This window comes from Leptodactylus fuscus, chromosome 1 (assembly GCF_031893055.1).
Source record: "Leptodactylus fuscus isolate aLepFus1 chromosome 1, aLepFus1.hap2, whole genome shotgun sequence".
In the NCBI taxonomy this organism is placed as follows: domain Eukaryota; kingdom Metazoa; phylum Chordata; class Amphibia; order Anura; family Leptodactylidae; genus Leptodactylus; species Leptodactylus fuscus.
In genome coordinates this window covers 19,103,437-19,118,546 of record NC_134265.1, presented here as the reverse complement: position 1 = coordinate 19,118,546, position 15,110 = coordinate 19,103,437, and the positions used below count along the sequence as shown (strand labels likewise).

General features: G+C 47.3%; 1 protein-coding gene across 1 annotated transcript in view; it reads left to right on the top strand.

The window, feature by feature from the left end:
• SPEF2 (sperm flagellar 2) overlaps positions 1–15,110 on the top strand; it is a 78,075-nt gene that overhangs the window by 25,048 nt on the left and 37,917 nt on the right. The window contains exons 12-14 of the mRNA XM_075266857.1: positions 10,619–10,835; positions 13,210–13,337; positions 13,791–13,863. Of these exons, the coding sequence (XP_075122958.1) occupies positions 10,619–10,835; positions 13,210–13,337; positions 13,791–13,863 (418 nt within the window). The remainder of the gene's footprint in view (positions 1–10,618; positions 10,836–13,209; positions 13,338–13,790; positions 13,864–15,110) is intronic.

Here is a 15,110-nt window from a genome sequence, read left to right as displayed (position 1 = left end):
CTTTCCTTTTGGCCTCCGTGGGCCCCTCCCACACCATCGTGGGCCGGGACCCCACGGCCCCACTGCTGCGCCTCCGGCCCCCCCTTTCCCCCCAACCGCGCCCCGGCCCTCCCCTTATCCCACGGCCCCCTCCCCCCTTTAGAGATTACAGTCACCTCCTACATCTCCCCCTTTCCCCCACCACATGTGCAATCCGCCTCCCCCCCTACTCACCCTCGGCCCTCTGGTCCCAAATCCCTGCCCCCTACCCGCGACCTCTTGGACCCCCCCCCTCCCCTAACTAACCCACGGATCACTGTACCTGCAGTACTCACCATGTAGATGTTGGGGAGGTCTATGTGTCGTAGCCGCAACATCAGCCAGCATGTGTGCTCTTTCCCGAGATGTCTGTTTTCCCGGCCGCACAGTACGTGGGTAAATGCAGCTGGCCGCGTTCTGCCTGGTTCCGCTGCTGCATGCTGCGGCATGTCAGCGGCGTTCGGAAACATGCAGGCAGTCGCCATGTTCAGCTAAGTGTACTCGCGTGCTGTCCACGCCCACATTTCGGCGCAAACCTATGGGGCCGCTGTGCTGTTTCCCTATCCCGCCCATACACCGCCATGCACCAATAGGAGATGCGTGTAACTACCTGCGCTGATGTCATGGCAGGGCCGACAACGGAGCAGGAGACAACTTTTGAGGGTTGCGGTGGCGATTTGGGGTGAGTGAGACACCTTTAAAGTAGCCTATTTTTCCTTCCTGGCCAATATGTAGGTGTGCCGTTCGGGTGTGATTGAGGAACAAACATCCAAACACACAAACTTTCACATTATAATATTAGTAGGATTGACCAATAATTCTGGGTAATTAATTAGGCTGAGTGCCAGGCGGTAAAGAAGTCACACCACTCTATATGTTGGTATTATTTCCTCTCTCAGCTAAGGAATGTGTGCTGACGCACTTTATATTAAAACAACGTGGGGTTAAATAGTAGCAGAGAAAGGAAGTGATATAACAACAACGTAAGTTTTCATATTCATTCCTGATTGGTATGATACATCTCAATCAAACAGAAAAAGTTTAAGCAGTGCCATATATAGCCAGCTACTCCCGGTCCTGCGTGGTGACCTTGGGGAGCTTCTTCTGGCAGCAAGCCAAGCATTTATTTTTCTTGGACCAATCCTGGATGCAGGCGCCATCTTATCATATAACATTATACCAGTTTCAAGCCTAAGCAACTATATCTAGCATTCAGCTTTTAAGGATAGCAATGTTTTTCATACATTACATGATTATAACTTTCACATGGACACATACAATATGGGCACCTCCTCAATATACACATACTGTATGGACACCTACTGTATGAACATCTACGTATAGACACCTTCTCTATGAAGAACTACTCTATGGACACCTAGGATAAACACACGTTCATATCCAGTTGTCAGAAGTCAGAACCACTTCTGAATCATGAAAACCTGCACGTGTTCTTACTACTTACTAGTAGCTGCAGCAGTACTACAGTGTGACCACTCTTACAGAAGAGAGTCGGCGGTGTGATCGCTCTTACAGAAGAGAGTACTACAGTGTGACCGCTCTTACAGAAGAGAGTCCTACAGTGTGATCGCTCTTACAGAAGAGAGTACTACAGTGTGATCGCTCTTACAGAAGAGAGTCGGCGGTGTGATCGCTCTTACAGAAGAGAGTCCTACAGTGTGATCGCTCTTACAGAAGAGAGTACTACAGTGTGACCGCTCTTACAGAAGAGAGTCCTACAGTGTGACCGCTCTTACAGAAGAGAGTACTACAGTGTGACCACTCTTACAGAAGAGAGTCGGCGGTGTGATCGCTCTTACAGAAGAGAGTCCTACAGTGTGATCGCTCTTACAGAATAGAGTCCTACAGTGTGACCACTCTTACAGAAGAGAGTACTACAGTGTGACCGCTCTTACAGAAGGGAGTGCTACAGTGTGACCGCTCTTACAGAAGAGAGTACAACAGTGTGACCGCTCTTACAGAAGAGAGTCCTACAGTGTGACCGCTCTTACAGAAGAGAGTCCTACAGTGTGATCGCTCTTACAGAAGAGAGTACTACAGTGTGACCGCTCTTACAGAAGAGAGTACTACACTGTGACCGCTCTTACAGAAGAGAGTCCTACAGTGTGACCACTCTTACAGAATAGAGTCCTACAGTGTGATCGCTCTTACAGAAGAGAGTCCTACAGTGTGATCGCTCTTACAGAAGAGAGTCCTACAGTGTGACCGCTCTTACAGAAGAGAGTCCTACACTGTGACCGCTCTTACAGAAGAGAGTCGGCGGTGTGATCGCTCTTACAGAAGAGAGTCCTACAGTGTGACCGCTCTTACAGAAGAGAGTCCTACAGTGTGACAGCTCTTACAGAAGAGAGTCCTACAGTGTGACCGCTCTTACAGAAGAGAGTCCTACAGTGTGACCGCTCTTACAGAAGAGAGTCCTACAGTGTGACAGCTCTTACAGAATAGAGTCCTACAGTGTGATCGCTCTTACAGAAGAGAGTCCTACAGTGTGACAGCTCTTACAGAATAGAGTCCTACAGTGTGACCGCTCTTACAGAAGGGAGTGCTACAGTGTGACCGCTCTTACAGAAGAGAGTACAACAGTGTGACCGCTCTTACAGAAGAGAGTCCTACAGTGTGACCGCTCTTACAGAAGAGAGTCCTACAGTGTGATCGCTCTTACAGAAGAGAGTACTACAGTGTGACCGCTCTTACAGAAGAGAGTACTACACTGTGACCGCTCTTACAGAAGAGAGTCCTACAGTGTGACCACTCTTACAGAATAGAGTCCTACAGTGTGACCACTCTTACAGAAGAGAGTCCTACAGTGTGACCGCTCTTACAGAAGAGAGTCCTACAGTGTGACAGCTCTTACAGAATAGAGTCCTACAGTGTGACCACTCTTACAGAAGAGAGTCCTACAGTGTGACCGCTCTTACAGAAGAGAGTCCTACAGTGTGACCGCTCTTACAGAAGAGAGTCCTACAGTGTGACCGCTCTTACAGAAGAGAGTCCTACAGTGCGACAGCTCTTACAGAAGAGAGTCCTACAGTGTGACCGCTCTTACAGAAGAGAGTCCTACAGTGTGACCGCTCTTACAGAAGAGAGTCCTACAGTGTGACCACTCTTACAGAAGAGAGTCCTACAGTGTGACCGCTCTTACAGAAGAGAGTCCTACAGTGTGACAGCTCTTACAGAATAGAGTCCTACAGTGTGACCACTCTTACAGAAGAGAGTCCTACAGTGTGACCGCTCTTACAGAAGAGAGTCCTACAGTGTGACCGCTCTTACAGAAGAGAGTCCTACAGTGTGACCGCTCTTACAGAAGAGAGTCCTACAGTGTGACCGCTCTTACAGAAGAGAGTCCTACAGTGCGACAGCTCTTACAGAAGAGAGTCCTACAGTGTGACCGCTCTTACAGAAGAGAGTCCTACAGTGTGACCGCTCTTACAGAAGAGAGTCCTACAGTGTGACCGCTCTTACAGAAGAGAGTCCTACAGTGCGACAGCTCTTACAGAAGAGAGTACAACAGTGTGACCGCTCTTACAGAAGAGAGTCCTACAGTGTGACCGCTCTTACAGAAGAGAGTCCTACAGTGTGACCGCTCTTACAGAAGGGAGTGCTACAGTGTGACCGCTCTTACAGAAGAGAGTACAACAGTGTGACCGCTCTTACAGAAGAGAGTCCTACAGTGTGACCGCTCTTACAGAAGAGAGTCCTACAGTGTGACCGCTCTTACAGAAGAGAGTCCTACAGTGTGACCGCTCTTACAGAAGAGAGTCCTACAGTGTGACCGCTCTTACAGAAGAGAGTCCTACAGTGTGACCGCTCTTACAGAAGAGAGTCCTACAGTGTGACCGCTCTTACAGAAGAGAGTCCTACAGTGTGACCGCTCTTACAGAAGAGAGTCCTACAGTGTGATCGCTCTTACAGAAGAGAGTCCTACAGTGTGACCGCTCTTACAGAAGAGAGTCCTAGAGTGTGACCGCTCTTACAGAAGAGAGTCCTACAGTGCGACAGCTCTTACAGAAGAGAGTACTACAGTACGACCACTCTTACAGAAGAGAGTACTACGGTGCGACCGCTCTTACAGAAGAGAGTCCTACAGTGTGACTGCTCTTACAGAAGAGAGTCCTACAGTGTGATCGCTCTTACAGAAGAGAGTCCTACAGTGTGACCGCTCTTACAGAAGAGAGTCCTACAGTGTGATCGCTCTTACAGAAGAGAGTCCTACAGTGTGACCGCTCTTACAGAAGGGAGTGCTACAGTGTGACCGCTCTTACAGAAGAGAGTACAACAGTGTGACCGCTCTTACAGAAGAGAGTCCTACAGTGTGACCGCTCTTACAGAAGAGAGTCCTACAGTGTGACCGCTCTTACAGAAGAGAGTCCTACAGTGTGACCGCTCTTACAGAAGAGTCCTACAGTGTGACCGCTCTTACAGAAGAGAGTCCTACAGTGTGACCGCTCTTACAGAAGAGAGTCCTACAGTGTGACCGCTCTTACAGAAGAGAGTCCTACAGTGTGACCGCTCTTACAGAAGAGAGTCCTACAGTGTGACCGCTCTTACAGAAGAGAGTCCTACAGTGTGATCGCTCTTACAGAAGAGAGTCCTACAGTGTGACCGCTCTTACAGAAGAGAGTCCTACAGTGTGACCGCTCTTACAGAAGAGAGTCCTACAGTGTGACCGCTCTTACAGAAGAGAGTCTTACCCCTACAATAACAAACACTCGCATGAGTCTGGGGTCTGACCGAGCACATGGATGAGTTTTGGATAAGTTTTATCCACTTTGCTTTTGTCGTACAGCTGATCCCCTGCGAGTAATGTCCCACAGGAACCCAGCGACTAAGAGCAGGTAGCAAACAACATATCAGGAATGAAGACTGCAACATGGAACGTGTCCATAGCCTTCATGTGAGAGTGACTTACCTATGTGGTCGGTAACTTTTCAACAAACTGCATAGATCAATGGTAAAACAGAATAGAAGAAACCATTTCACAGAAAAATGCAGCTTTCTCCATTTATCAGGCCCTTTTCCTTCACCCCATCCCTGCCAAACTGACATTCACTCTCTAAAATCTCTGCTGAACCCATCGTGGTGCCCTGAGACAGACTGTCAGCTCACTGGAGAATCAAATGACAAATGTTTATAGGGAGGGGAGGTGAGAGAGAAGCCGAAACAAAGGCAGACAGTCTGCTGCAGCTACTAGTAAGTTTCTATATCACCTCAAGTGCTTTTATTCACCTCTATACTTCTCACTACTGCTGTATAATGTTCTATAGGAGTGAGTTAAAGGAGAGTCCGGGAATCTTGTGCTGTCTATAGATATCATAGTAGGCAATCTCTACTACCAGCTCAGGGAGAACCGAACCTGCAGAGGGGAAAACTGCAAAAAATGCAGAATACGACTCACACGATGGCCAGATATAGTGTTACTGTGGTATTCGTTTTATGCTACAGTTACCATTTGCCCTGCATAGTACCTGGGCTAGGTGCACATGAGGCTATGGGATGTCCGATGACAATGATGATATGTGTGATGATATGAGTTGTGACTTTCACATATAATGCCATGATATACAATACATATACACACTGAGGACTCCTATGCAGCAGAGTTCACACACAGCAACCGTGGGCCGCATCGCTTCTGGGCATTAACCCTACGGGTGCTGCAGTTTGCAGTGACATGGCTGTGTTTCCTCAAGAGCTGTACTCAGATGATGGTGATAACGCGCCCGTAGCCTCGTGTGCTCCTGATCTTCACTATACATCTGCTTTGATCACAGTCTCTCCCGCTGAGGTGCACGGCAAGAGAAAAACAAGGTGTGACCTGGGTCAGACTACGACACGCCGGAGGTCTGCCCTGCCACATGAGAAGGCTGTCATTTTTTGGATATTTTTGAATTCATCTGAAACAAACATATCTGCTGCTGATGAAGTGGCAAATCTGTTGCAAGCATGTCCTGTGTCAAGTGCAGTGAAATTCCAATTATCCGGCATGTGTAATTTCACAATTGCTCCCATTGATATGAATGGAGTAGGACAAGGGTTGAGCGATCGCGATCGGAAAAGATCGGATCCCAATCGGCTATGGAGCAAATTTCACGATCGGGATCGGCTGGAAAATGATCGGAAATCATCAAAAGTCGATCCTGAAATCTCAAAATCGGCTCAACCTTAAGTGGGATGCATGCTGCCTGACCACCGCTGCATTCAGAGCAGAGGGGGTCTCAGCCATCAAACCCCCAGTAATCTACAAGTTATCCCCTCTATGATGGATAAAGGATAACGTGCTCAGATGGCACAACCCCTTTGTCTTATCTCATTGCATTTGTATACATATATAAGGGCTTGTTTTTTGTGGGAGGAGTTGTATTTTTTAGAGTTGCATTTTAGCGATTCACTTATATTTCTTTTGGGGTAGACTTAGTGATACAAAAGGGAATTCCACTTTTTTTTTTAGCCCTTTTCACTATATAACATGTTGACATGTACTCCGGGGTATTACTGTAGAAAAACTAGATGTCACAGCTCTCGGTTCATTTCTTAGCCCCATGACTGCCATTTTTAACCTTTGGCCTTCATCTTTAAAGGGCTTGTCCGGCCCCAAAGGATACATCACAGTGTAAGACTCTCTTCTGTAAGAGCGGTCACACTGTAGTACTCTCTTCTGTAAGAGCGGTCACACTGTAGGAGTCTCTTCTGTAAGAGCGGTCACACTGTAGGACTCTCTTCTGTAAGAGCGGTCACACTGTAGGACTCTCTTCTGTAAGAGCGGTCACACTGTAGGACTCTCTTCTGTAAGAGCGGTCACACTGTAGGACTCTCTTCTGTAAGAGCGGTCACACTGTAGGAGTCTCTTCTGTAAGAGCGGTCACACTGTAGGACTCTCTTCTGTAAGAGCGGTCACACTGTAGGACTCTCTTCTGTAAGAGCGGTCACACTGTAGGACTCTCTTCTGTAAGAGCGGTCACACTGTAGGACTCTCTTCTGTAAGAGCGGTCACACTGTAGGACTCTCTTCTGTAAGAGCGGTCACACTGTAGGACTCTCTTCTGTAAGAGCGGTCACACTGTAGGAGTCTCTTCTGTAAGAGCGGTCACACTGTAGGACTCTCTTCTGTAAGAGCGGTCACACTGTAGTACTCTCTTCTGTAAGAGCGGTCACACTGTAGTACTCTCTTCTGTAAGAGCGGTCACACTGTAGGACTCTCTTCTGTAAGAGCGGTCACACTGTAGGACTCTTCTGTAAGAGCGGTCACACTGTAGGACTCTTCTGTAAGAGCGGTCACACTGTAGGACTCTCTTCTGTAAGAGCGGTCACACTGTAGGACTCTCTTCTGTAAGAGCGGTCACACTGTAGGAGTCTCTTCTGTAAGAGCGGTCACACTGTAGGACTCTCTTCTGTAAGAGCGGTCACACTGTAGGACTCTCTTCTGTAAGAGCGGTCACACTGTAGGAGTCTCTTCTGTAAGAGCGGTCACACTGTAGGACTCTCTTCTGTAAGAGCGGTCACACTGTAGGACTCTCTTCTGTAAGAGCGGTCACACTGTAGGAGTCTCTTCTGTAAGAGCGGTCACACTGTAGTACTCTCTTCTGTAAGAGCGGTCACACTGTAGGAGTCTCTTCTGTAAGAGCGGTCACACTGTAGGACTCTCTTCTGTAAGAGCGGTCACACTGTAGGAGTCTCTTCTGTAAGAGCGGTCGTACTGTAGGAATCGTTTCTGTAATAGAGGTCACAGTGTAGGACTCTCTTCTGTAAGAGCGGTCACACTGTAGGACTCTCTTCTGTAAGAGCGGTCACACTGTAGGACTCTCTTCTGTAAGAGCGGTCACACTGTAGGACTCTCTTCTGTAAGAGCTGTCGCACTGTAGGACTCTCTTCTGTAAGAGCGGTCACACTGTAGGAATCGTTTCTGTAATAGAGGTCACACTGTAGGACTCTCTTCTGTAAGAGCGGTCACACTGTAGGACTCTCTTCTGTAAGAGCGGTCACACTGTAGGAGTCTCTTCTGTAAGAGCGGTCACACTGTAGTACTCTCTTCTGTAAGAGCGGTCACACTGTAGGACTCTCTTCTGTAAGAGCGATCACACTGTAGGACTCTCTTCTGTAAGAGCGGTCACACTGTAGGACTCTCTTCTGTAAGAGCGATCACACTGTAGGACTCTCTTCTGTAAGAGCGGTCACACTGTAGGAGTCTCTTCTGTAAGAGCGGTCGCGCTGTTGTACTCTCTTCTGTAAGAGCGGTCACACTGTAGGACTCTCTTCTGTAAGAGCGCACTGACCCCATCTCTGACATGGACTTTGGGTGTAATATTCGGTGGGTTTCTTCTCTTCCTCCTTATTGACCTTCTGAACTGTTTCTAGTAGAAAGTGAATGGATTGTTTGTGTTTTTGACTTTATTCTGTTTCCTGCCTGTTTGTTTGGGGAGCCTTCACCACAATAATCCCGCCTTTAGGCCACTTCCTGACACTACTTGCTGCCGTCTTATCTATAGAGGAAGTCACAGCATTATGTTAGGTCTGCTACCTGAGATATAACCCTTTCATCCTTCTTCAGAAGAACATTTTCTTCAGAAGACAGGTATATTGTTAGGTGTCAAAAAGAAATGAAAACGGAACATTGTTCCGAAATGCGTTGGCATTTTTTTATGGGGATTTTTTGTTTCGTTTTGTTCACTTATTGTATTTTTCGGATGTTTATTTTTCAGAGAGCTGCCATTTTTTCCCACTTTTTCTATATTATTAGGTGCCCTCAGATCTGTGAAGGTGTCAAGTTTACACCAAAAATTTTTTTTTACAAAAATTTTGTTTTTTACAGTCACTTTTTTACAGGTACAGATCAGAATTGTGGTCTCATTGTGAGTCCCTTAGGTTTGTCCTGTCATGGCCGACACATCATGGCTAGAACCCTCTGGGGTTTGGCTGCTCATATTTATCTGCCCACACAACAGCAAAGCATTGTGGGATGGTGGATAAGCTGCAACTAGGGTTGAGCGATCGTGTTCGGAAAAGATCGGATTCCGATCGGCGATCGAGAAAATTTCACAATCGCGATCAGAATTCCAAACACGAGATCAGTGATTATTTCCCACAATGCTTTGCTACTGGCCAAGCATTGTGGGAAAAGCTAACAATGTTAGCCTTCACACTGAGTATACGGTCCACTCATTCTGAGCGGAGTGTATACTCAGTGTGAAGGCTCAGCTGCGGTTCCATAGGAATGAATGGAAGCAGCCGGCACACAGCCTTAACCCCCTGTGCGCCGGCTGCGTCCATTCATTCTAATGGGAGACTAGCTAACATCTCTATTAGCTACTTACCTGCAGGGATGGCTGGTCCGGTGCCCAGTGTTCTCGTTCTTCTTCGCCTTACTGCCCCCGCCTCCCAGGTTAGTGTTAAAGAGCTAGGAAGAAGGCGGGGCTTGTGGTTTAGGAGAGTGTGGGCATGTACAGGGCGGGTAGACGTGACGTCTCCCCTCCCAGTACCCGCCCACACTCTCCTAACCCGCCCACACTCTCCTAACCTGGGAGTCAGGGGGCAGCGAGGAGAAGAAGTACGAGAACACCGGGCACCAGACCAGCCATCTCTGCAGGTAAGTGGACACCAGGGGGGACTGAGTAGCCAGAAGATTAAAAAAAAAAATCCTCTGGCTACTTAGTGATTAAAAGAAATCACTACACAGCGTGGATTCTAACAATTAAAGCGTTCAATTCTTAGATTCCATGCTGTATAGTGAATAGGATTGTTTTTAAAATCCGATCTCCGATTAGTAAAAAAAATCCCATTGACTTGCATTGGGATTGGAATTGGGATCGAGATCGGGTTCGAATGAAAAATGATCGGAAATCGGACTTCAAAATCGATCCTGAAAAGTCAAGATCGGCTCAACCCTAGCTGCCACCGTTCTGGGGGCATTGGCATCTAGAATAGTCACTTCATGGACTTTCCCTTCCTTAACTTTTATCTTGGCTCAACATATCCCAAGATCTGTGGCACAAGATGACCAGCTTGGAAAAATAACATGATTTTGTGATACTATGTCACTAGATATCTATCCGACATGAATCCATGTGAGGCCACCTAGTGGCTGTATTGTAAATTGCACAAATTTTTCATGTTGCAAAATTGTATTGCATTAGTTTCATGAGAAATTACCATATATGCTCGAGTATAAGCCGACCCGAATATAAGCCGAGGCCCCTAATTTTACCAATTGCTCCTACGATGTGGCCACTTACACTTCAGTTGTAGATTCTTATACATTGGGTCACTGTGCAGGAGACAACCCAAGGAGACTTCTGCCCCTTACATCTCCAGACCCCCCACGCACAGACTGGACCCCACCCGTCTTAATGTTAGGTTGTATCCTATTAATATACATTCAGAAGATAGAATACGCCTTTATGTAAAAGCCACAGAAGAAATAATCAGTTCTGGCCACTGAAGACGATTCCATGTAGGAACCAGCGGGCGTTGTACATGATTTCTTCGCGGGGCCCCCCCATATTTTGACTCTGTATTTTTCGGTTTCACAGTGAATCACTGATACTTATCTCTGCAACGTCTGACGCTTTCTCTTTGTTCTTTCGCAGGCCATGACTGGAGACTGGATATCGTCTGAAAATGGGGCGATAAAACCTGCCCCCAATAATAACATTCTGGGCCATGTAATTCATAGACTGATGGATATCGTTCACCCACCCCCAGCTCCGGTACCACTCCCCGCATTTCCTCCGTTCCCCATTAAAGGCTGCGTCCTTGGAAACACTTACTCAGGAAAGAGCACCTGCCTGACGCGCTTAGCACAAGGTACCGCGCCATTTTCTACCGTATTTGAGCAAGTCCTACGGCCTGCATGGATTATGGAGGTCGGTATGGTGATGGGGACGTGGCTATATTATTGCAATACAAATGGAGTAGACCTAAGTGGGACAGATGCATAGCTCCCAACAGTCCCGATTTCAGACTGCTGTCCCGCACGGTTACCCCATGTCCCGCTCTGCCCCTGAAGTGTTTTACTTATTAACAAACTTTCCCCCTATCACCACCCGCTCTTATACCACTTAAAAGGTTGTAACTGGGATAAGAGCCGGGGGTGATTGGGGGAAAGTTTGACTTCTTTACTCAGAAGGACCTGTGTGACATCAGACGGTCACGTGACCAGGTAGGCGTGTCTTTGTATCCCGTACAGTCCAGGAAGAGATGGAGAGATGTGTGGTCTAAGGTATTGGGGGGATGTGAGGTGCAGGGATGCGGGGCGCAAGGTTGTCTGTGGGTGGGGGGAGAGATGTGGTGTACTGTGGGGGGTGAAATGTGAAGTGCATGGGGGAGAGATGTGGGTTGCATGGTTAACTGTGTGGGGGAGACATGTGGCATGCAGGGTGGACTTTGTGACAGAGGAAGATGTGGGGCTCAGGGTGTACTGTGGAGGAGGAATGTGGGGGTGCAAGGTTAACTGTGGGTGGGGGGAGAGATGTGGGGTGCAGTATATACTGTGTGTGGGGTGCATGGGTGTACTGTGGGGTGTATGGTATACTTTGGGGGGATGTGGGGTGCATGAAGGGAGAGAGGTGGGGTGTGTGTGGGGGTGTATGGTATACTGTGTGTGGGGTGTATGGTATACTGTGGGGGGATGTGGGGTGTATGAAGGGAGAGATGTGGGGTGCAGTATATACTGTGTGTAAGGTGTATGTTATGCTGTGGGGAGATGTGGGGTGCAGTATAGACTGTGTGTGGGGTGTATGAAGGGAGAGATGTGGGGTGCAGTATATACTGTGTGTAAGGTGTATGGTATACTGTGGGGGGATGTGGGGTGCATGAAGGGAGAGAGGTGGGGTGCAGTATATACTGTGTGTAAGGTGTATGTTATGCTGTGGGGAGATGTGGGGTGCAGTATATACTGTGTGTAAGGTGTATGTTATGCTGTGGGGAGATGTGGGGTGCAGTATATACTGTGTGTGGGGTGTATGAAGGGAGAGATGTGGGGTGCAGTATATACTGTGTGTAAGGTGTATGGTATACTGTGGGGGGATGTGGGGTGCATGAAGGGAGAGAGGTGGGGTGCAGTATATACTGTGTGTGGGGTGCATGGGTGTACTGTGGGGTGTATGGTATACTTTGGGGGGATGTGGGGTGCAAGGTGGACTGTGTGTGCGGGAGAGATGTGTGATGAAGGGTGGACTGTGTGGGAGGGGAAGATGTGGGGTTCAAGGTGTACTGTGGGGTACATGGGTGTATTGTGGGGGGAGAGATGTGGGATGCAGCCTCTACTGTTTGGGGGGGGGGAGATGTGGGGTGCATGGGTGCACTCTGGGGTGCTTCGATGTATTGTGAGGGGAGAGATGTGGGGTGCAGGATGTACCCAATGAAAAATGGATGGGAATGGGCGGATTTAATTTAGAAGTGGGTGGAGCTAAATTTGTCGTAGCCAGCCCACATTTTGTCCCTCTTTCTGTCCTCTAAAAGTTGGGAGGTATGCAGATGGAGCAAAGATGAGCCTACACTGTGCAAAAACACATTCAGCTGAGCTGCAATACCACGCACAGCCACTGTGCAATGTACGGCGCTGTGTTTGATAAGTACTGAAGAGGCCAAATACTGCTGCTTCTTTAGGGTATGTTCACACTTAGTTTTTTGCAGACTGAAAAAGTCTGCTTTAGGAATTCCGAAACTTTTTTTGACACGATGTGGTTTTTGTTTCCTTCCTTGCCGTGTTTTTCATTGTGGTTTTCGTTGCCGTTTTTGCTGCGTTTTTTTTTTTTTTTTGCTCCAGCACCCTGTATGGACCTGGAAACTTCACTTTAAAAAATGCTTGCAGTTTTTGATCAAATTTTTGTAAAAACAGCGTAAAAAAAAATGCAACAAAAAACGCGTTGCGTTTTTTCCGCCTCCCATTGATTTCAATAGGTTTTTCAAGTGGAATCCGTCCGAAAGTAGGTCATGTCCCTTTTTTTTCCTCTCGATGAAAAATTCAGCTAGAGGAAAAAAAAACTGCCACTGACTATCATGATAATGAATGGTAAGCGTTTTTTGGGAAGATTCTGCCTCAAAATCAGTCTACAAAAAGTATGTGTGAACATACCCTTTAAACAGCTGATCAGCTGGGGTCCCTGGGGTCAGATCCCTGCTAATCTATCCTGTTTAGCCCGGAGAATCCCTTTAAGTTTGTATTGTTTGTCCTCAGTATACAGTGTCCAGGTGCTCAGTGTGGATGACCTAGTACGGGAGTCTGTGAAGGCTTACCATGAGAATGAGATGGAAGAAGAGGTCACGGTAGCGGCACCCGATCTGGTGGAAGAGGGTGACAATAAGGTAAGGGATACAATGGACTGTGGACAGATACGTAGATATTTTACTTTGGTTGTTACACAATATGTAAGGCACCCATTGATTGGCTCACTCTTGAGATCCTCAGGGGCGGAGCCTTCATCAGTCACACAGTGAGGAGCCATCATATACATTACACCACCCATAAGGTTCATCACTTACCTTCTCAGAGGCCCAGATAAGAAATTTCCCCACTTCTGCAGCAATTCTGTCAGTCTTTTCTAACTCATCTCCCAAAAAGTGTCAGTAGGAGTTGACAACCATGTCATCTGCCATAAGCATAGCTGCTAACAAATTTCCGGGAGACTTTAGCACCTTCCCCGACCCCACTCACAACCCAACTGGGGACACTTATTTCCCATACGTGAATGCCAATGGTGCAAGCACAATCCCAAGTAATGCCTAAATGTGACGATTTTTGTAATTTTTTTTCCCCAGCTGACAGAGAGTTTTTCCATTGCTCCAGATGGAACTGAAACACAATCCTCTGAAAGTATTACTACAGCTACAAGTAAGTGACCGTCCAGACACCACGGTACAATTATTATCTGTCTGCAGGGGAACTTACTGGGGATTATATTTATAGCTGTCAGAAGGGGAAGGAGACTGACTGGGAACTAACTGGAGACTATATATACAGCTGCCAGAAGGTGATGGAGACTGATTGAGGACTATATTTACAGCTGCCACTGCCAGAAGGGGAAGGAGCCTGACTAGGAATGTACTGGAGGCTATAAATATAGCAGTCAGAAAGGGAAGGGGAGTGACTGGGAATGTACTGGGGACTATATATACAACTGCTAGAAGGTGGTGGAGACTGATTGAGGACTATATTTGCAGCTGCCACTGCCAGAAGGGGAAGGAGTCTGACTAGGAACTTACTGGAGGCTATAAACATAGCTGTCAGAAAGGGAAGGGGAGTGACTGGGAATGTACTGGGGACTATATTTACAGTTACCAGACAGGGAAGGAAACTGACTTGAAACATATGGCTACCAGAGGCAGAAGGAGTCTCACTTGGAACATATGGCTACCAGAAGCAGTAGGAGACTGACTGGCAAATTAATGGAGCCTATATTTAAGATTGTCATTGGGGTGAAGGCTAAGGAGCATGGGTCCTAAAGGCCATACACAGTGTATGCAAAGGGTTTTTGGAAATTGTAGACAGAAAGCAGAAAAATTGGTCGTGTGATAGTGGCCAGTCCATCCTATGAATTAGGTATATTTTGGGATTAAAGTGCTACAAAATTGTTGACAGCCCTTTGGAACTTTTCATATAAACTTTTAATAGTGTGATAGCCCCTTTAAACTTGCCGTGGTCATGAGATGTGGCCATCAGCTATCCCTCCAGACTTAGGACAGTAGCGAGAACCCAAAGAACATTATAATCAATGATATCCAATATGTAGCTCCATTGCTTTCTGTAAAACCTTCTTTGGTTCTGCAGATCTCTGGGGATCTTGCTACGGCACATTTACTTTTGGCTGCATCACTGCAGGGAAATATATTAGGACATGGCACCCAATGAGATCAGTACTAAAGCACTAGACATTGCACCAGCACACCAGCCGTCTAGTGGAGGTAATACTGAATCTTAGGCCGGGTTCACACGGAGTATTCTGGCTCGTCATTTGGTACGTAGACGCCGCAGGAGGATTTGCAGGCCGTATACGCTCCCATTGTTTTCAATGGGAGCCGGTACCATACACGCGGCGCTATTTTGCAGCCGTGATTTTGCGGCGGCCGCAAAATAGCGCC